General features: G+C 38.6%; 1 protein-coding gene across 3 annotated transcripts; it reads right to left on the bottom strand.

Moving 5' to 3' along the window:
- Positions 1-1579: 1579 nt before the first annotated feature.
- ube4a (ubiquitination factor E4A (UFD2 homolog, yeast)) lies at positions 1580-19175 on the bottom strand. 3 transcript variants are annotated; one of them, XR_005207613.1, is made up of 21 exons: positions 19055-19175; positions 15627-15793; positions 15250-15426; positions 13946-14058; positions 12626-12778; positions 12309-12468; positions 12015-12217; positions 11610-11801; positions 10201-10534; positions 9836-9962; positions 9346-9653; positions 8654-8786; positions 8340-8530; positions 7318-7418; positions 6606-6719; positions 6095-6269; positions 5822-6002; positions 5471-5618; positions 4694-4851; positions 3514-4116; positions 1580-1885 (listed from the first exon to the last, which is right to left on the bottom strand). XR_005207613.1 is itself a non-coding variant. In XM_037775543.1 (20 exons), the coding sequence occupies exons 2-20, from the start codon at positions 15751-15753 to the stop codon at positions 3981-3983; spliced, it is 3231 nt and encodes a 1076-aa protein (XP_037631471.1). In that variant the 5' UTR covers positions 15754-15793; positions 19055-19175; the 3' UTR covers positions 1580-3980. The 3 variants fall into 3 exon arrangements, 1 of the variants encoding a protein (XP_037631471.1); XM_037775543.1 differs by having other exon boundaries at positions 1580-4116; XR_005207614.1 differs by lacking the exons at positions 1580-1885; positions 3514-4116 and having other exon boundaries at positions 4714-4851; positions 5886-6002.
- Between the last annotated feature and the right edge of the window lie 2394 nt (positions 19176-21569).

The raw sequence follows: 21569 nt of genomic DNA on the forward strand, positions 1-21569 counted from the left end.
TTTTATATCTGGTATAGTTTCTTGTACTTTGTACTACTAACTTTTTTACTGCCTTTTTACTAACATGTTTTGCACTATGGAACTGTGATGCTGGAAACTTGAATTTCCCTCGGGATCAATAAAGTTACTATCTATCCCAAAAAACACCACCCATACTAATCACTTTTTACGAGAGAAATTGTGTTTTTAAAAACTTCTGTGAAAATGCATGAACCAGGTCTGTACTGTACTGACCCGAACACAAGTTGTTTTCAGAATCAATAGGATTGATGTGGAGAAAAAAAAGTTATTTGGAGTTATTGCACATGCATAGTAATTAACAGGAATTAAGTAATTAACAATTAACTACAAAAAGACTAGTTAAACTACTGGTGCCTTCAAATGGGGTGGTGTTTACCATGTTGACAAGTTGAGTCCATATAAACGCCCCCCTCATGTGGTATTCACCACCTCGTAAGTATGGAGCATATAGTAATAGTAACCTGTATTTATGCAGGGAGGGGTGTTGTGCATTGAATTCTGCACCCCTGGGGAAGAGTATTGCTCTGCTGATGCCCCATGCACTCCCAAAAACACCACCCATACTCACCACATTTTACAAGAGAAATTGTGTTTTTAAAAACTTCTGTGAAAATGCATGGAGCATATAGTAATAGTAACCTGTATTTATGCAGGCAGGGGGTGTTGTGCATTGAATTCTGCACCCCTGGGAAGAGTATTGCTCTGTTGCCCCACTATAAGACAGTCTGTTCTGCCCTATATTCACTTTTTTAATAGTCCTGTATCACAGCTGTTACCCTGCACTATATTCAGTTTTCTAACGTTTTTAATGTAAAAACACAAAAGGCTCTCGCTACGGAAAGGGTAGAGTGAGAGGAGGGGTACTCAGTTGGTTACAATCGCACCAATAGATGTCGCCAAATCCTACACACTATACCTTTAAACTACAGTTTACTTATATGTAATAAATGTACAATACTGAAAGTCATAATCATATTCAGGACAACTGAATTAGTTAGTGTTATAACCATCCATCCATCCATTATCTGTAACCGCTTATCCTATTCAGGGTCGCGGGGGGGCTGGAGCTGATCCCAGCTGACATTGGGCAAAGGCGGGGTACACCCTGGACAGGTCGTGTTATAACTAGATGTGCAAGTTACAACAAGGAACAGCGGCTTCATGCACAAAGATGGGAGCTCATGTGGCCCAAAACAAATTTGTTTGAGCTCTTAAAGCCATGTAAGAATTATTAGTACATACAGGACACGGGGGCTCTGGCTCTAAAGAATTTCACATAGAGTTGCTGAGATTTCCTGACATACAGACATCACTACTATACAAGCTGTGTGGAAGTGACCTGGAGACACAATATAGTGCAAGTTAAGAAACTTGTGTGTGCTACAAAAACCAGAGACGCAGTTGATATTATTAAAGGAAGATAAAATCTGACATTCATGTGGTCCTTCAGACGAAATGTCTTTCGAGATCCTCTTTTTTCTGTTTGTTATCCAATTCACGACTGATATTATGTACTGCTCTGAACTGTCATATTTCTGAAAGAGATCATAACAATGTCTTATATAACACACATTAGTTTTATTTCTTAATCATACTGTACATCCAAAATAAACATTTTATAATCACAATTAAAACCAAAATATTGCATTATAATTTAACCCATGTAATCATTCAGGTGGTAGATATTCAACATACAGTATGAGGGCATGCCAACAAATACATAATCTTTCTCTCACATTTTACCATTTTATACAACCACACTTGATTTTGAATCAAAACACTTTAATTCAAAAAGCTACTCAAAAACAGGCCACCTTTTTCTGATCTTCTTTCTTTTATATTCTACCCACAGCTTCCTTATGCCCTAAAGAAACAAACTCATAATTATGTCTCTTAAGAGTATGAAACAAGTCAGATCCTCATTCGCTGACATTTACTGCAAGGCTCTTGGTTTTAGGCACCGATTCTATTGATCATTTGTTTGCCATGTTAATACACTATGCTTGCACACAACAAAAGAATCTGTTCAAAATGCTAGATCAGGGTACATCAGTTAATCTGGCGAATGTTAATTCAAAGGATGACAATGATTATTATATACACTGCAGATCAGTTATTGAACACCCTATATTTTGGCGCTTTTTTTTGATTCAATGACAAGAAATGTGGTCATTGTAAAGACCTTAAAATTGAAGAAAAATTAGGGGTTAATATGAGTAAATTGAGAAAATATTGTGGTATTTAATCATATTTGAAATAAACTAGCAAGAGTACAGTTTACGAGCTCATGTTTCACCACAAGATTTGAGTTTGGAAACCTGAGAAGCCATTCAGATAAGTCAAAGATGATTATTGACAATTATTTCGATTTGCCACCTCTCTAAATTATTTATTAAAACTAGGCATTATATATATATTATGAAGCCCGGTTCTGCAACTGCATGGCTTATTTTTCACCTCCGATTTAGTCAGTCTGACTTTGTTGGACAGTTTAGGAAACATTTGATAACATTTCAAGAACATCCACCATGTTTTAATCCAGTTTGAGTAATCAAAATTTGAAATCAAAAGCGGTGTTTAATTAAGAAGATAGAAGATGGAATCTTCTTGCCTTTTTTTGCCAGGAGCAGTCACTTTGTGCCCATGATCACTGCTGAATGTCTCAAAGGGGCACTTCACAGATGTTAAACACGAGGATCAGTTCACTCAGCTACTCAGCCGGTGAAAAAAAAATAATTGCATTATGTCTTCAGTAGCTCTGAATTGAGCTTTCTAAGATAAATCAATCAAATAGAGACAAATTGCGAGCAAAATGTCTTTCCAAGGACTAGACATTCGAGATGCCCATCACACTGCTGTCAATTAGTATTAATTTGTTACCGCTCAAGCACACCAAACACTAGTGTCCATCAATGCCACGCTCAACAATCAAGCAATTTTTGTAAGCATTCTGTCATTTTTAGGTTTTGCATGTACTGCATCCTAAAATGTGGTTCACATTAGTGTAATTATTGTTTAGTAACTGAAACAGTTTAAAACCTTATATCCAACAACCTACTAGTTAGCAAGCTCTCCCATCCTAACGAGGGCTTTAATTAGTGCTTAATTAAAGGCAGGTGCACTTGAAGATGCAAAGACACTTATCTACTATATATATATATATATATATGTTAAAATGCAGAAGAAGTGTACACTGTATGGTTTTGTGCTTCGGGTATCTTATTACAGTGAACAAGATTTTGAACATCTCCAAGTAAATCTAGATTATTTCCACTAAAATAAGAAATCACACACAATTAAATTCAGTTTTACCTGCGCCTTGCCTTTAATTTCTAATTCTATTTACAATGCTGCTTGAGATTTAACCAAAACTGCTGAAATGTAGGGTGTTCAAGAACTTTAAAAGGCAGTGGATAATGTATTCTTCATGAAGGTGAAATCATAAACAATTCCATCCATGTTCAACCTTAAGAATTCCCCAAAAATACTTACCTTGCAGTATAAAACCTGGTTAGGGCCAGCTGGTCTGTCAGGAGTTCATACAGTACATTCAACAAGTCCTGTTGAAGCTGATACTTCTGGCCACAGTTCTGATTGTAATAATAACCAATTAATACACAGTATTCAGGGAGAGAGGAACCAGCGGTTGTATCGCCCTACTTATGTTACCGTAGGGCATCATGGGAGTCGAACAGCTACTGTGTGGATCGGTATGTATTTTGAAGTTGTCACCAGCCGGTGGGCTACAGTTTGCCTGGACTGCCGTCACAGGGAGAATCCACTGAGCGTGAAGGCTGCATGAAAAGGCTAATGCAATGTTAGTCTGACCGGAGGAGTCAGAAGAAATCCACAGAGGCAAGCACACCATGGATTAGCCAAGAAGCAGAGGAGCACGCAAGATGTGAGCCGGGAAGGAAAGCAGGGATGCAGTCATTGTTTATCACAGCGAGGGATCATGGCTAGCCACTGGGTCCCAGCTGCAGCCTCTCCTGCTTATGCTTATCCAGCCACTGTAAGATCTGCTGTTTGAGTTCCTCATTTGGCCTGATCTGGTCCATGGTTAGAGGACTGCGGTTGAAAGGGTCTGTCTGGTCACTGTGAGAATGACATCATTAATAAATGGTTACTTATTTGACTCTAGCACACCAAGTTTTTGTGTATACATCTTATTCACAAGTTTAATTTCTGACTGTTCAGTAATAGCGACACCCTCTGAGACCCACAGGTCGCTGGCGATCCCGACCAACTTTACTGTCTTCTGTACTGGCATCATATGAAACTAGAAAAACCTAAGGAATCCATTGGTACCAACCATGTCATACTATCTTGTTGGGAAGGAGGCTAAATAACGCTCTAAATTTAGGCTCAATTTTGGCAAATGAAAAACTGGCATGGCCATTTTTCAAAGAGGTCTCTTGAACTCTAATCTCAAGATATTTTAATGAAAATGGGTTCTATGGGTTCCCACGAGTCTCCTGCTATATCCCCCTAAAGACCCCTTGTACTACCCTAAAAAAGACAAAAACGGCTCTAAATGGGTTAATCAGGTTACAGTAGATGACAATAAAGACACAGATATCTCAATTTCTCTGCTCCCAGAAAAGACAAATGTGAATAATCTAAATGATAATAATCTCAAGAGAATCTCGGTGCTTTGTAGGAAGTAACTAACCTGAGGAGATGCCTTGCTATAGTTGAGCGGTCAACTGTGACATTGGAGGAAGGGAGAAGAACAGGATCGAGCATCAAAGTGGACATGATAGGATCCAGGAACTCATCTGGGGCGTCTGCATACGTCTCCTCTTCCTGCTGCTGTCTGTCTGCATGGGACTAAAACAGAGGCACAATGACAACAAACCTTTTGAGTGTTTCCAACATAGGCTGTATATAAAGATGGACGACGCGTCGCCACTTCCTCCCACTGAACAAATGTGAAGCCAAAATATGGCAGATACTGGGGCTGCCATCTTGAGATTTTGACGTCATTAGGAGCCAGAGTCAGTGCAGTACTGATTGGGGGTCTGGAGCCGCGGTATCAAGGTCCCGCCCGAGCCAATCACGAGCCAAGCACGAGCCAAGCACGACTGCAGCTTGTTAGCTTGAGCCATCTAGCTGCTACATTAGCACCACGGTAGCTGTTTGGCTAGAAACACACAACAACTAACTATCTATAACTACATTGATGATCAAATTGACACGTTCTATTACACAGACTCGTGACGGTTGTAGAAAGTTGAGTTACATCTCCTCTCAGTACAATTCCAGAGCCTCCGCGGCGATTGAGATGTTTTGGCTTCACTTTTGAGAAGCTGTCATGTCGTCCATCTTTATATACTGTCTATGGTTTCCATCTGTATTCACCACAGTGAACACTGCATATATTCATAAAACAAAGATAAAATATGAATTCTAGTGTTATCTGGTAAATAGTTTCCAAGTCAAATGATACCTTTATTTTGTCAGCAATGAGTCCAAAAGCCACAATCATGTCCCCAGGCTTGTTTATCTTCTTCAGTACCCTAACTGTTTGGGAGAAGAGGATAGGGGAGTACGATCGTCCATCCTTTGGGACTGTAGCACAGAAATTCTCCTCATCACTGCCAAAGACAGAAACAAACATTTTTTAAAATCGGAAACCACAAGAGGGATCATACACGGCAATGTGCCATAGTATTTCTTCTCCAGAGGATATGGCACCAATAAAAACATGAGGAAACAAGAAAATATAAAATAGAGAGTCTGTTAAATGCTTTTTACAGCTTATTTCACAATTCCACAAAGTGGAGTGTTCACAACATACCCCAGATTCAGGTAGATGGTGCAGATGTCAGAAACAAGCTGCTGGGGCTTGAAGTCAAACTCACTGAAGTCCTTGACTTTAAGGGCCCCCATCTTAGGACCCACCAGGTGCTGCAGGAAGTAATTCAGCATGGAGATGATCCTCTCAGCCAGAAAGGGGTGCACAAAGATCCCCGTGATCTCTGGAAATGAGGAAAACGATAAAAGACATGGGACAGATGAAGACAAACTTTAAATGGATCAATACGAAGAATCAAATCTTTTTCTGCCTGACCTGAGGTGAGGAAGGCCAGTGTGCCGATGGTCTCGTTAGACATGATGTTGTGGAAGCGTCCCAGCTGTCCAAACATCTGTAGGCTGGACTCTTTCTCTCTTCGGGCATCGGGGGCCAGGCCTTCCCACTCCCCTCGGTCCCGCTCCAACTGCAGAACCTTGATTTTACTCAGGTACTACAAGATAAAAAGACAGACTTATTTTTAAGTTTAGCTAAACAACAAAACTGACTACTGCTAAAAAAACACAGCTTAAATAATAAACTCGTTTATACCCCCATAGTTGACAAAATCTGTGCCAAATTCCATCCTGTGTACAGTATTTTTAGATTTGTGCTAATGGAAAGTTAACCTTTACCATCAATCAAATGCAAAGTAACACATTTAATAAACACCAGACAAACACATGTGAAAACATAATGGTAGTTTACTATATGCTGCGTAATAGTAATGTGATGGAAAAGCTTATTTGCCAAAATTGGTGTAAAGTTTTGCATGCAAGGATGATCTTACCTGAATAGCCTCGTCCAGCAGGAAGATGGCATCGTTCATCAGTAAGTTGAGGAACCTGAGGAACAGAGGGGGGTTCATGGCCTCCAGGTTCTCAGATGCATAGGTAGCCAAATGCTGAAACAAGAGATTTCAAACTGAATCAAGAGCACATTGGGATCAATCTGCTTAGTAATCTACAGTTTCCCTATGATAATCATCTGGTAATAAACCATGCATGCCTGTTTCTGCCCTCATTCATTATACTGCCTTTACACTTGTGGCTTTTGTGGGTCACAAGGGACCAAAGCCAATCTGGGCATGCATTGATTGAAATATAATGAAACATCCTGGACAGTTTACCAGTCCATCCATTTTCTTTCCTCCCCTATTCCTCAACCTTTCCTCACTACTACTCCTCTCACAATAGGCAACAATTTGAATGAGATGAGGTGAAAATGAGGAACAACGGATACCTTCTGTAGGAGTTTATTTGGTGCTCATCAAAAATCAATGTCTGTTATTGATGAAGTTGCCTGATCATAAACTCCGTAAATACACCTCATCATCTTGATTAAGATTTTTATGAGTGAATTTTTAGGTGAGACTATTCTTTAAGAAAGGGATTTAAGGAGTTACTTTCTAGCTATTGGGACAGCAGGCAACACGATTGAGACTATCAGATGCATCCAAACAGTCTCACAGCAACCACATGAAGACACCAGTTTCTTATTACCTTGATACTCTCTCTGTAACTCTCTTTGCCCCACATGTACTTGAGGATGGGATACATGGGTCTTCTGTAGTTGAATTTCTGTTCGAACTGATGAGGATCACCTGAAAAAAAGGAGAGGAAAACTAAATAAAATATATCTACCTTCTATTTGTTTTAACCTCATCCAGCTTCTCTCCTTATCTTGATCATTATCTTGAACACACACAGGTGTTCACACACAACCCAACCTCTTCACCTGACTAGAAAAAGCCCCAGAATGATCCCAAGAGTCAATTCTTTTATTTCTGATTCTGACCGTTTTAATCAAAGACGGCCTTTAATCAGGTTCTTTTTACTCGTTTCAAGTGTGCATACTTGAGACAGCATCTGATAACCCTTTGAACTCTACAATAGAAATGGTCCACGGGTATTTTTTGCTCATTGTGATGTCATTTCTTGGAATATCTTCCAATGCTTCATATCCCTAAAATTTGCCTAAAATCAACCTAAGCTTAAAGGTTATGCAGGTCAATAAACCATAATAATTGATAACAGTATTGAAATTGTGTCATAAATTAAAAAAGTATAAAAATCAGACATGTTTTTTCATAAAATGTTACTAAATAAACACACAAAACAAATTGATCCAAAAGATTTCTAAATGTAGAAACATTTCTTAACACGTTATTTGAGCTATGCACATTTTTTTGAGATATGCTCATTTTTATGAGCATATCAAGTGCAAAGGTGTTTTGATAGTTTAGTTACGTTCCACACGTTACGTAACGTAGCGTAATTACATCATTACAAGCATACATCGGGATAACGCGAAAGACAGAAGCCTTAGCTTTCTGCTTCAAAAAGAATGAATGCTCTAGCTATCATGGTTTATATTTTACATCGATTTAAACAGGATCATGCAAACAACGATCATCTTTTTAAAGGGGTTAAGCAATCTGAATTTGGCTTCATCCAATACAGTTCAACACTGTTTCCATCTACAACGAGCGATAACAAGTCAAAACTTGGGAGGAATACAATACCTGTGAATTCAATGTCTACAAACACAGTGATGAGGGCCTCGGCCAGATGAGATGCATGTCTATAGGAGCAGAAGACTCTCTCTCGCTGGAACACGATTGGCTGAGCAGCACCAGAAGCCACCGGCTCCATGTGGGGCATCACCGCCTCTAAGACCTCTGCGAGCTTTGCTCTTAAATGAGGGTTCTTCATCCTTTGGTGCATACAGGACAGACGGGATTGAAGCAACAATTCCAAGATGGCCTGCATCATTGGGCCTCACAATTCGTCCTTTCAACCAATCACGATCACTGACATGATAGATTAAGTCATGTACCTCTCTACGTTACCCATGAAGACAGTGATGAAGTTAAGAATCTGCTCCAGGCTTTCTGCAGAAGTCTCCAAAACATCGTCTGCAAATCGACGCAGGAAGATGAAAAAATCTCCCAAGTTCTCTGCAAAAAACTCTGACAGACAAAAGGTACACTTAAGTAATGACTATCATATGAAGGAATGTTCAGCATGAATGAGTTATTGTACTACGAGTGACTAACCACTTCCTTGCATGCACAGCTGCAGTCAATTCAAATCATTTTGTAGTATCGGCTGTATACAACCCAGAGTTAGAGATTTAAATATAAGGTCTAAAGGTATTTTACATTTTTCATATGACCTGAGCCTGAACCCTGCAGCGCTTTATGAACTCATAATTAAAAAAATATTATTGATAATAAAATGGTTTGAAATATCACTAATTACATGCTGGAAAGGTGTCTTAACATCAGGGGAAAAATATTTTTACATTCAAATTATGTTTCTATCAATTATTATGTGGCAGGGGCAGCATTTGTTAACACAACACACTGTTTCACATGCTCCAAGGAGGTAAAAAACACAAACAATTAATAAACCGGAACCAATTCAAGCATGAGAAAAAGAAGGACGATTTGTTCAGTCTGACAATCAAAGCTAAAGTTGTGCTTTCTGTTCCACTGTATTTGTAGTGTAGTGGAAGATCTGACCTACCTGGTACATAGCAGAGCACAGAATTCTGTAGGGTGGGCAGGGGGAAACTGAGTGCTACATGTTCAGGCCCCTGGTTCCCCATTCCAAGCTGAACCAGCAGAGCGGCCGTGGAAGCTTGGAGGTTAAGGCAGCATTGCAGCATGGCGGGCTGCGTGGTGGCAGCTTTGGTTGACAGGTAAACAATCATCAGACGCTCAAACTGCTCCAGGAGCTGCTCCGACATCGGGCTGCCCGATCGCTGGGCTTCCTGCCACGTCACCTGGAGCCGGTGGAGGGACTGGTTCATCTTCACCATCTGCTCGTGGAGTCTGCACATTATGCATGTGCAAAGGTGCATGGACACAATCAGAACAAGACAACACGGGTTAATGATGACATACAGTGTAGTGAGGAATATACAATACACTACATTTTTGCGAGATCTGTGAAACGGATACTCTCTTTAACATCTTTATGGAAGTTGTGTTGTTGCTTGTTTGAAGGTATGTACCTGTGGAAGCCAAGATGCATGGTGAGTTGTGTGAGGATGAGGTTTTCAGTCAGCAGGCTGTAGGACTGTGCAGATTCCACCGGCTGCTGAGGGGGCACAGGGATCAGACAGGTTTCCTTGTCGAGACCTGGTAGAAGACAATGGGAATCATTTAGTCATCAAATGTAATGTATCCTCTTGGAAAATCCTTCTGCTATTAAAATAACTGCTATATAAAAACAGCTATTAGCCCACTTATAAAAGAAAAACAAATACCAGAGCTGCTGCATTACTAATGATACATACAAATGATCAATCATGTATGTATGAAATCATGTATTCAAAATGGTAAAAGGGAAGGGTTATTGACACTCATTTTCACAAACCTGTTACGTGCACATTGCGATTGTGCCTCTCTTCTTCGCTCAGCTCTTTGAGGGCGCAGTAGGTGGGGTTGAAGGTGAGCAGTTTGGGCGACCGTGGCCTGCAGAAGGGCTGGCACAGCTTTAGCAGTGCCGCACCCAAGTTTAAGAAAAATGCATCTGAAGCGTACATCTGGAAGAAGATCTCCGGCATCTGATTGGCCCATATCTTGGCCCGGCCGGCGTTGGCCTGCAGACAGCCGCCCAACCACGAGAGCAGCAAGTGGCGCGTCTCGCCAGATCGCTGGAGCAAGTTTTTCAAGATCTGGTGCAGCTTCTCATGAAACTGACCCATAAACTGCAACACAAGGGGAGCAAACATCATTAGCCCTGAGACATTTGTTGATTGACAAACACTTAATGGTTAAATTTTAGGGCTGTCAAAGTTAACGCGATAACGCATGAACGCAATGGCCACTATTCATTCTTTCAGAGATTGTAGCAGGCTCAATTTTAAAGCTAGAAGAAGAAGATAGTGAAGATACTGGCATTATATGAAACTTGAAACCCTAAGGAATCCATTGGTACCAAACATGTCATACGAGCTTGTCGTTAAAGAGGTTATATAACACTCCAAGTTTTGGTGAGGAAAAACTGGCATGGCCATTTTCAAAGAGGTACCTTGACCTGAAAATGGGTTCTATGGGTACCCACGAGTCTACCCTTTACAGACATGCCCACTTTATGATAAGCACATGTAGTTTGGGGCAAGTCATAGTCAAGTCAACACACTGATACACTGACAGCTGTCAGCTGGGCTTGAGTTTGCCATGTTATGATTTGAGCAAATTTGTTATGCTAAATGCAGTACCTGTGAGAGTTTCTGGACAATAGTTGTCATTGTTTTGTGTTGTTAACTGATTTCCAATAATAAATATATACATACATTTGCATAAAGCAAGCATATTTGTCCCCTCCCATGTTGATAAGAGTATTAAATACTTGACAAATCACCCTTTAAGGTACATTTTAAACATAAAAAATGTGCGATTCATTTGTGATTAAAGGTGCTATTGATAACATTGATAACATTTAGCCACTAGATGCCACACCTTGTTAGAAGCTTTGTTAGAAGTGGGAACCAAACGTCAGATATCTTTCACAGAGATAAACAAAACATTCATTTTGGACCCCCCAAATTTTTTAAATGATTAATTCAAAATCATAATACATTTTTTTTTACAAAAAGCCATTTGTTCGGCACCTTTCTAAAAGCTCTGTGGATATATTATTTATTTTTAAATATTTGTCTACATAAGGATGTTATCAATAAGACCTTTAACTATGGACAATCATGCAATTAAATATTTTAATTGACAGCCTAAAAAAAGGCAAACAAAACAGCATCGTCAAAATACAGACAATGTATTTACCTGGTGGATGTTGGCCTCCTGGACCTTTGTCTCCTGGGCACTGGAGCGGGACGGGTTCAGGAAGTAGCCATGTCCTTCCACCACACCTGGGGTTTTTAACAAGCAGGAGATACTCATCACTGCTCCCAGTAGGGTCTTCTGGTACTGTAAACCATTAGTTGGGTCTTTGGGTTGAGTGTGTTCCACCAATACCTAAAAATAAAAAAAGAAGTGGAAGGATTTGAAAAGTTGAGAGCACTAAAAAAAACAAGCATGAAAGGTTTAGGTAGCACTGGCAAATATTATGCCATTACTGCATATTATCCGATTATGATTATGTATATTATCGTATATTACTTGATAACAGTTGTTGCGAGTAGGCAAATTTATGATAACATTTGCAAACATCCCTGAGTGTCTCCTGACCTTGGCAATATCTTTATGGTGGCTGAAATAGAGCAGAACATCTAGGTAGGAGTAGAGGAGAGGCTGGCACAGGTCCAAGTCTTTGATGCGTCCCTGGAAGATATCCAACACTGGTACTATCACCTCCTCGAAGGTACGGACCTCTTGGTCGGAGAGCAGGCCAGTAATGACCTCCTCCACAAACTCAACCACCTCCTCTGGCTCTGCAACACAGCGACTTTGTAAGAAACTGAGAAGAGAAAACTCTAGGCAAAGCTTTGTCAAAGACAACGAGAGAAATGAAGCTGAACCTACGTGCTCCGTTGAAAGCTTCCAGTAACAGGTCCAGAAGCTGTTCATAGATATTCTGGCTGACGTAGATCTCTGGGGTGAGCAGAACCGTCCGTGTGTTGGAGACTGTCAGGTTCTTACAGCGAACAGCAAACGACAGTAACTTCTCTGGTACCTTCGTCACCTAATGTGCAGATAATCAAGTCACTGAATCATTAAAGAGCATGGGTTATTTTTATGTTCCAATTACAGAGAATAGTCTATTAACAGCCGGTAGTCTCTGAAAATAGTTGCATTAAAGTGTTACAATTACAGTCCTGTAGGAAAAGAAAAACTCGCACCTCTTCTTTGGCCCTCTGGTAACAAGCGAAAAGGTAAGGGATGGCACACTTTTCTCCAGCATCACGGTCAGCAGACAGGTTGACAGCGCTGCATGACGTCATGTAGATGAGGTTGTTTCCTGGCTCTAGTACCAGCAGACGGTTAAACAGAGCCTGAAGGAAAAAAATCAGTCCAAACATTTAGCACATCTGCTTACTCACATTCATACATACATTTCTAAGCACCCAAAATAATAAAATCTTCATATCAATCAAGCGATTTCTTAAATTTCTTTGTCCATTTCTTACATAATCAAAGTGTTGGTGTTGCTTTAAAGTTGAAGAAGATTAACTATACGCACATCACGTAGGTACGAAGCTATCAGAGCAGCGTCAGTAAGAAAACACAAAGAGCACTGAAAACCAGGATTGCAGATCACAGGAGCTGCATCCGAAACCAGGATCAGTGTAGCCTGGTGGCAGTGCATTTCAGAGAGGCAAATCACCCAATGGGCTCTCTCAGATGCATTAGCATCGGGCATGTTAGATCTCCAAGAAGAGGAGGTAATTTAAATACCCTCTTACTCCTAAGAGAAAGCTATTATATTTTCACTCTCCAGACAATCTCACCCAGAGGTCTGAATCAAAAGTATGGGATCAAACATTTTCTCTAAAACACATAATAGTGGTTGTACTATGACGGCTCTTTTGGTTCATTTATATATTCTGAAATACATATTTATAAAAAAGAAAAAATTGTTACATGTGTCTTTTTTCCATATTGGGATTTGATATAGATAACTTATTTAGAAAGGTGTTTTAAACCCAATTGACTGTACTTTGTAAGTATTAAATATTTATGATTTCTTTTTTTCCTTTACCTCAATGTAATGTAAGTGATGGATTTTCTGATATATGAGATGATGAATAATGCATAAAACAACATGCTTGATATTAAGAAGCATGATATTAGAAGTATGGCTTTTGTAATATTGTTTTTATGTACTTTATCAAATTGTGAATTGTTTGTGGGTTTTTTTTTATCCCGCTGGTATTTTGGATGAACTACACCTACATAGAGATTGTTTGCCAATTGGTGTGATTTATGTATAAATATGGGTGTGGTTTCCACTTTTTCAAACATTTTGACATGATAAAGATGTAAGCAGGATCGAAACGTAGTCAATAAAAAAATGGTGGCATGGAGTACTGTGCAGGCATTAACGTTTTCTATACTGTTGCTTTAAAGTTGCCATTTCTTCATTAATTGTACCAAACATTTAATGGTTTATTGAGAGGAGAGAAACAAGACATGGGAAGAACAGAGTGATGACATCTGACCTGTTCTATGTTGTCCATGTCCAGCCAGTCCTGTCCATCCAGATCTGCAGCCATCTCCTCCAGGTAAACACAGCGAGGGGGGATCCCATTACCTCCTCTCAGACTGGGGTCACCTAGGGTTGAATGAAACCAGCGGCCTTAAAATAAAGTCTGCTCAAATCATATTAGTATTATTATAGTACTATTATAGTATAGTATTTACTCAGGTTTATTTCAGACTGAGGTTATAATGTGAAAACAAGGGGACTTTTATTTTGCATTTCCTGATAATCATGACTCATCCTTAGGGGGTCTCTGTGGTGGACTGACCCAGCCAGCTCAGAGTGAGACTGTCTTAAAGGGTGGTGAGTCATTTGTTGCAGTATTTACTGGAAACATAAAATTTGACGCGTAGACACTACAATAGCATCAGTCATACATGTATCAGAACTGGAGAGTGTTTCTTCATTGAAAGAAGAGCAAAGAACGGCACTGAAGCTTTTCTCAATGGAAAAGATGTTTTCGCTCTACTCCCTACTGACTTCAGCAACAGTTTGATTGACAGATGGTTCATCCAATCCCCTGCCAAGTATTTTTTGAAAGTGCCTGCCCTTTTCCAAACTGTTTCCAGAAATAAACAACAAACCATCTGGCGGGTCAGGTTAGGTCAGTCATTGACCAAAGCAAAACATGACACAATTTCAGAGATAACCTTGTTATTAGTGTTCATAATCAAAAAACGTATGCTTAAAGTAAAAAACAGCTTGCACTCTACATTGTGCCTTATGACACAATATGCAGTTTTTTATGTAGTACCCCATTCAGGCCTACACTGGGACGGGGGTCAAACCAGCGTCTGGGGTGGTCACAACCCTCCCGACATGGATTGGACACGAGTTGAAAGCTGCCTGGCTTTGGTGGTCGGGCATTTCTATTGGAGGTGAATATGAATGTAATGATAATGATGTTTAAATGTAATTCAACCGAACGTAAAAAGTGAGAAATGGAAATAATGAAGAAGGAAAGAGAGATGGAGATGTATAAAGAGATAGACAAATCCATCTGTGTGGACAAGCAAGAGAGGGAGCATGACTATGGATAGAAGGAGAGAAGTTAAAATGTGTTGTTTGTTATGTGGCAACTATTCAATATAATTCTGTATAACTCTTTAGTTTGGAACTTCAATGCAGAGTGGCACAGTGACAGCTGTCTCATATTAATGGGCCCGACACATATTCAATAGACATGCGTCCTACGCACATATGCTGTATGAAAGGGGTATAAGTTACAGATCAAAGTCTGATTATTTTCCTCCTTTTGCTTACTGTTGTCCAGGGTGATGAGATATATTCGCTGGATCATGTGATTGACATTGAGCTGTTCACACAGCTCCTGCCGGGACCGGAAGGAGCGGCTGATCTCTGCCACGGAGTCGTCATTGTCATCAACGCTGTCTGACACAGAGTTTTCTGACTCGGACTGGCTCTCTCCTGAGTCCTCCACTGTGATACGAGATACAGAGGGGAAAATAAGCCAGATGTTAGTATGACCTATACTTGCTGATGGATCTCTTACACTGAAATTATATCTCTATTTATGCATATGCATTTTGTTATGAACTACATTTTGATTCTGACATTCCTAATAAGCATCGACTACACTCTTATCAGAGCATTGACGTAGCTCTGGTAACTCTACTCACGTGGTGGTTCAGCAGACTGTTCTGGTTTCTGGCCTGATGCAAACTGCTTGGCATCAGCCAGTGAGCTGAAGAGGGCAGCGAAGGGGTTACGGGAGATGTTCTGGTTGTTGTTGCCCTGGTCAGTCATCTCATTGGGGCTCAACACTCACTCCATCCAAGATCCCAGCCTTAAGGAGCGATGCAGACAGAACAGCTAAGTGGTAATGGAACATGACTTACAATATCCAAGTAAGGGATTAGTGAGCATGTATAGCATATTCCTACATACATATGAAATCATCATCCTTTTTCATCATTGTCTCACTATTATCATCATCACCTCAACCTTACAGTAAAATACAGAGTTGCACACCTCCAATACCTAATCATTAACAGCTTGTCAGCTTTTTTATCATCACTTCATTCAAATTAACTGGAACTTGAGTCTCCTGGCTACACAACTTTTTTTTCTTCTTTTTTTTTTAACAAATTAGGTTCCTATTTCTTATCAATATGTAAAATAATACATGCAATTCTCCTTCTTTTTCTATAAGGGGGTTGTTTAAAGTCAGCATTATATTGAAAAGGTGCCTACGGGTCAGTAGGGCATTTTCCTCATCTTCTTTGAGGTTTTCTTTCTTTTTTTTCAAAATCTTTTTTAATTAAATTTTCAGCAAAAATTCCCAGGGTTTGGCAAATATATTCCACATTGTTATGTTGAAAATGGTTTCCAGGTGTTATAGAATTTCTCCTCAGCGCCACTGACTGAGAAACGCATCATCTCCAAGTTAAGGCAGGACATTATGTTTAGGAGCCATTGTTTTCCTTAAGGTTTTAAGGCATTTGGCATCCTTGATGTGGCATTACAACAAGTTAAAGGATAACAAGTACCTGGGCATCCACATCGACAACAGATTGAGGCTGTATATAAGGGGATGAGCAGACTCTATTTCCTGAGGAAGCTGAGATCCTTCAATGTGTGCAGCCAGATGTCGGAAATCTTCTATTAGTCTGTTGAGGCCAGTGCACTACACTGTACTTCAATGTAGTCTGCTAGGGGAGCAGCATTGGAGCCGGTGACACCAACAGACTTAATGAACTGATTAAGAAGGCTGGCTCCGTATTTGGCTGCAAACCAGACACGTTTGAAGTTGTGGTTGAGAGGAGGACACTGAACAACCAGTTATCCATTATGGATAATCCTTCTGACCACCCTCTCCACCACCTACTGGACAGACAGCGGAGCTCTTTCTCTAACAGACTGATTCAGCTTTGCTGTCACAAGGACCGATACAGGAAATCTTTCCTGCCTAAAGCAATAACTCTCTACAACACTTCATCTGTGTCTAACAGAATCTCCTAGCTTTATAGTTTCTGTCACAACCATACAACCATACTCCATTCTGTTTTGATCCTTCAATAACCTTGCACATGTTGAATTTGCACATCAATATACTACCTCATTTAATTTTGAATGCTTCGAAGCTTTGACCATTGCCATGGTAATCAAACTCCAAATTAGTATTCGAATGCTTTGTTTTGGGGTTTTTTATATATACTGTACTATACTTATACTTTTTATATATAAGTATGTTATAAGAATGTATGAATCCCAAAATAGCCCATGAAATAAGGAATAATTCCACAACATTACTCATTATTCATTTTCAACATTAATTATCATTAGTTATTCTCAGACGGATATCACTGTTTGGTGTGTGTAGAGGTGTGTATGTGTACAGTAATGCAGGAGCGGAACTATCCCGGGCACTGAAACGGGGGAGATGGAGACAGACAGACAGACAGACAGACAGACAGACAGACAGACAGAAGAACATGCCGCGCCATGCTGTGAAGCAAAGCTTTGAATACCTTTGAATATTACTCACCAAAAGCTTTGAAGCCCAAAAAATTGTATTCGGGACAGCCCTAGTATATAGTATGTCATCCTATGTTTATATTTTATATGTTAGTTGTAGTAGTTTGGTATTCTAATATATTATTTTATATTGTGTTTTCTATAGATATGCTATAGATATATATCCTTAGTGTTGTTATGTGTATTTACTGTTCCTTTGCAATGCCTCTATAATCTAATCATAAAACACAAGAAATTCCCAATTTTTTTGATTAATAAAGTCCATCCATCCATCCATCTATTACTGCCTCTGGGATTTAATGCCGCTCATTGCCCAGTTCCTACAGTCCAGTTGTCTTCAAAATTCTGTCTTCTGCCCTCCACGCTCTTGTCTTCTTTTTACAGCAGCCTCATTATGTGCAATTCTGAAAACATGTCCTGTCTCTGTACCTCACAATTTCTGACATGCTCCACTGTTTCTATAAATGAGATAAGATATACTTTTATTGTCCCCTTGGGGACATTTTTTCTGCAACTGCAGTTACGAGCACTAAATTAAAACAGCACCAACAACAATAACAATAAACGATTCCACACAAGACAGGGAAACAGTTTCACAGAAACAGATGTTTCAACACATACACTGTGTATGTGTTGAAACATCTGTTTCTGTGAAACTGTTTCCCTGTCTTGTGTGGAATTGTTTATTATCCACGTACATAATGGCACATACTATCACACACACCATGGCAGGTATTGCACCCAGGTAGTGCACTGCACCATCTACCGTCTTGCCCATATTGCACAGACAATAGCCCAATATTACACAGATGCAACATATTGCACTGTCCCAATTTAACATATTGCAATCTCCCTATTTACCATATTGACACTGATCGCAATAAACTGCTGGATATTTTCCAGTAAAGTATGTTGTTCAGATTACTGTTTCAATCTGCTCACATTATCACATCCTATTTACAATATCTTCCTATCTCCTTCTCCTCATATCAACTCTACATTGCATTGAATATAAATGCCTTCTTTTGCAGGCTGATCCTGATGTTTGTACTTGATTTATTTACTTACACACTACATATTTCCCCCCCACGACTTTTGGGCATGACATTCAGATAAATGTGAATCAACAACACAACGTACAGCCTCTCACAGAGCAGTGAACACACTAACATATGGCTGTCACTGTTTGATCAGCTCCCTCAGCAGCTTAACGTTACAACGTGTTGTCACGGTTACCATCACTTCAGCTCAGCACCTTTACAGCTACACACACACATACTGGTGTTACTTTGAGCAGCTAGCCACTATTTCACTAGTTCACACTGTCTCCTGTCACCTGTTAAGCTCAGCTGTAGCTACTGGACGCTAGTTAGTTAGCTGACTAGCCTGGTTAGCTCGCTAGTAGCAGTGTCCGTCCTGCATCAGGTAGCTAGTGAGCTAGTTAGCAGGCTAAGCTGTCTCATGAGGTCACCACGACTCTATTTCAGCTTCATTTCTATACACTATTACATTGATATCGCGTATTATAAGTCTTTATAATGTCTAGAAGCGATGCAGAGAGCTGTCCTACCTGTTTGAAGTGAAGAAGTGTGTGTTTTTGTTATTAAAAATCGCTTCTTCGAAACCCAGAAGCAGCAGTTCCTCAGTAAATTGAAATTGTAAACGTCATCAAAACGAGACGACGCGTCATCTGTGTTCTAGATTGTGAACATATGCAACCACTAAATAAGAGCATGTGCAGATTGTGTATTATAAATTGTATACTATAAATAATAATTTGCGCATATATGAAATGATAATAAATAGTCAATGTGATTAAGATAAATATGTAAGAAATGAAGTGGTATAGTGATTAAGTTATATTATAAGTAATGTATTCTGGATTGATAACAAAATTACATTTTGATAAGGATAATTATATCAGTAATTAATTTATATTTCTGTATGACACAGATTAAAGGTAATAATTATATTTAGAATAATTATAAATAATAATAATTATAGTATATGTATGTATGGCTCAATAAGGAAGCTGGTTAATAATTAATAATTGTCTCATGGAGAAGGGGTGGGATTAAATGAGTTTATACTTCTTCTCACTCCTTTTTGAATATGTAAATCAAGGCATCAAGGGTTGACAATTTATTTTTCTTATGCTTTTCATTGTATGTAAATACTACTTCTTTCTGACTGTCCACTTGTTGGTATGATCATTCTTTTTCTTTAAGTTCGAAATAAATTTTGAAATGAAATGAAATAGATTTATGTAATATTTCCACGTTCAAACTAGATTCTCTGTAAATATTTGTGGAAATAATTATTGAGAGTTATGTAACAGGAAGATAAGCTATTAGATAAGACACTACTTCCACGTTTTATGGGAAAACATAGGGAAAAGTGCATCTAATTTTTAAAATAATATCTGAATAATATTTTGTGACATACAGACTTGACATCATTTGTTAAAAGGGCATTGCATCTTATTCTATTCAATATTATATTACATCTCTACATTAATACAGACAAACACTAATATACTCATATCATCAGTCTGGTGTACACTGTTTTTTTGTAAATATTTGCTTTATTGAAAAATAAATGCTTAATTTACAGTGCAGTTGCAATATGTTAGGTACATAAACATTTCCATATTCCAAATTTAAAAGAAAGGAAAAATATACTGCCAATGTACATGTAGATAAAAAGGCAAAATTATAAACATAATAATGATATATCAACTTAAATATATATTTAAGTAAAATAGTAATAATGATATATATGACATTTAAATGATAATAAATCTAACCTATAATAAAAGGAAACATAAAATTAAAGTAAAGTAAATAAATACACATATAGAAATAATAATAAAAAATGTTAAATTGAATAATAATAAAATGTGTTTAAATAAATGCAATAAAATGTAATAATAATAGAAGAGAAAAAATCACAGATACACATGTGTATTAATATGCACATAAGGAGTGAATGCATGTCGTACACTATAAATATAGACTTGCTGACTCTGCTGCTATTTTATTACAGTATTTCAGTATATGTCACTTTACCTTACACTTTTTTTGTCTCATATGCTCTTGTATATTATTTTATTTTCTATTTCATTCTTATTTTTGTGTTTTATAAACCCCTTATTTTTATTTTACTTTCTCTATTTACCTGCACTGTTGACGTCTTTATAATGCTGATTTATATTGCATGAGCAATATATCATGGATAAATGTAATTTCTGGGCCTAAGCCCAGAAATTAGTGAAAATGATTTTAACAAAACAATAATAATAACAGTTTGACTTGCCAGCTTTTGTATTCAGAGCCCAATACGTGTCATTTTCTTTCTTTTTTTTTTTCATCTTTAATGTGAGACTGCACTGGCTGTGTGAGGTCAGTTGACATTCCAGCTTCATCTGCTATGATGTTTCTCTGATGTGTGCTGATCGTCAGCAGAGGGCAGCAGCAGACTGCATCTCTTACTGGGCTCTCTGAATAAACCACGCTGAAGCTGTCTTGAGTTTTGCAGATGTGTCTGCAATTTGTATGCGTAGCCCTCTTCTTTGTTTATGAAGCTGTAGTTTGTGTTTGACAGTTTGTATTTGGACAAAGACTTGAATAAAAAAGAAACAACTATATATATCACATCAGTGAAACAAATGGTTGAACTCAAAGCTGTAAATAATAATGATTAAATATATGCCCTCTGACTAATCTGTGATCCTTGCAACATTTTTTGCTTGAATTGTCTTATTTTATTAGACTTTTAACATATGCCACCTTTAATCGGTTTGTCTGATCCTTTTACTAAAAACATGTGATGGTGCCAGTGTCTCGTGTGTATTTGCTTTGGAATATGGAGTACAATGTCCTCATGCACTTTATATACTGTAGTTGTGACCCATTAAAAAACCTGTCCTGCAACTTTTTCCCTACTGCTACCAAACTCACAGTTGTAATTTCACAAGAAATTAATAAGGTATACTTAAATGTATTAAAGCAAACATTTAACAGAAACACCCAGTGATAATGTCATCTTTGAGCATTTGTAAGTGTGTAAAAAGCACAGAGGAGATT

This window comes from Sebastes umbrosus, chromosome 7, assembly GCF_015220745.1.
Source record: "Sebastes umbrosus isolate fSebUmb1 chromosome 7, fSebUmb1.pri, whole genome shotgun sequence".
Lineage (NCBI taxonomy): Eukaryota > Metazoa > Chordata > Actinopteri > Perciformes > Sebastidae > Sebastes > Sebastes umbrosus.

Excerpts from the sequence above, each read along its gene's own strand:
- ube4a (XM_037775543.1), bottom strand. The coding sequence starts at position 15,753 with ATGACTGACCAGGGCAACAACAACCAGAACATCTCCCGTAACCCCTTC. Across the intron at positions 12,779-13,945 it reads ACATGGACAACATAGAACAG|GCTCTGTTTAACCGTCTGCT; the intron begins GTCAGATGTCAT and ends TTTTTCCTTCAG. Across the intron at positions 6,270-6,605 it reads TGCTGGACGAGGCTATTCAG|TACCTGAGTAAAATCAAGGT; the intron begins GTAAGATCATCC and ends TTTATCTTGTAG.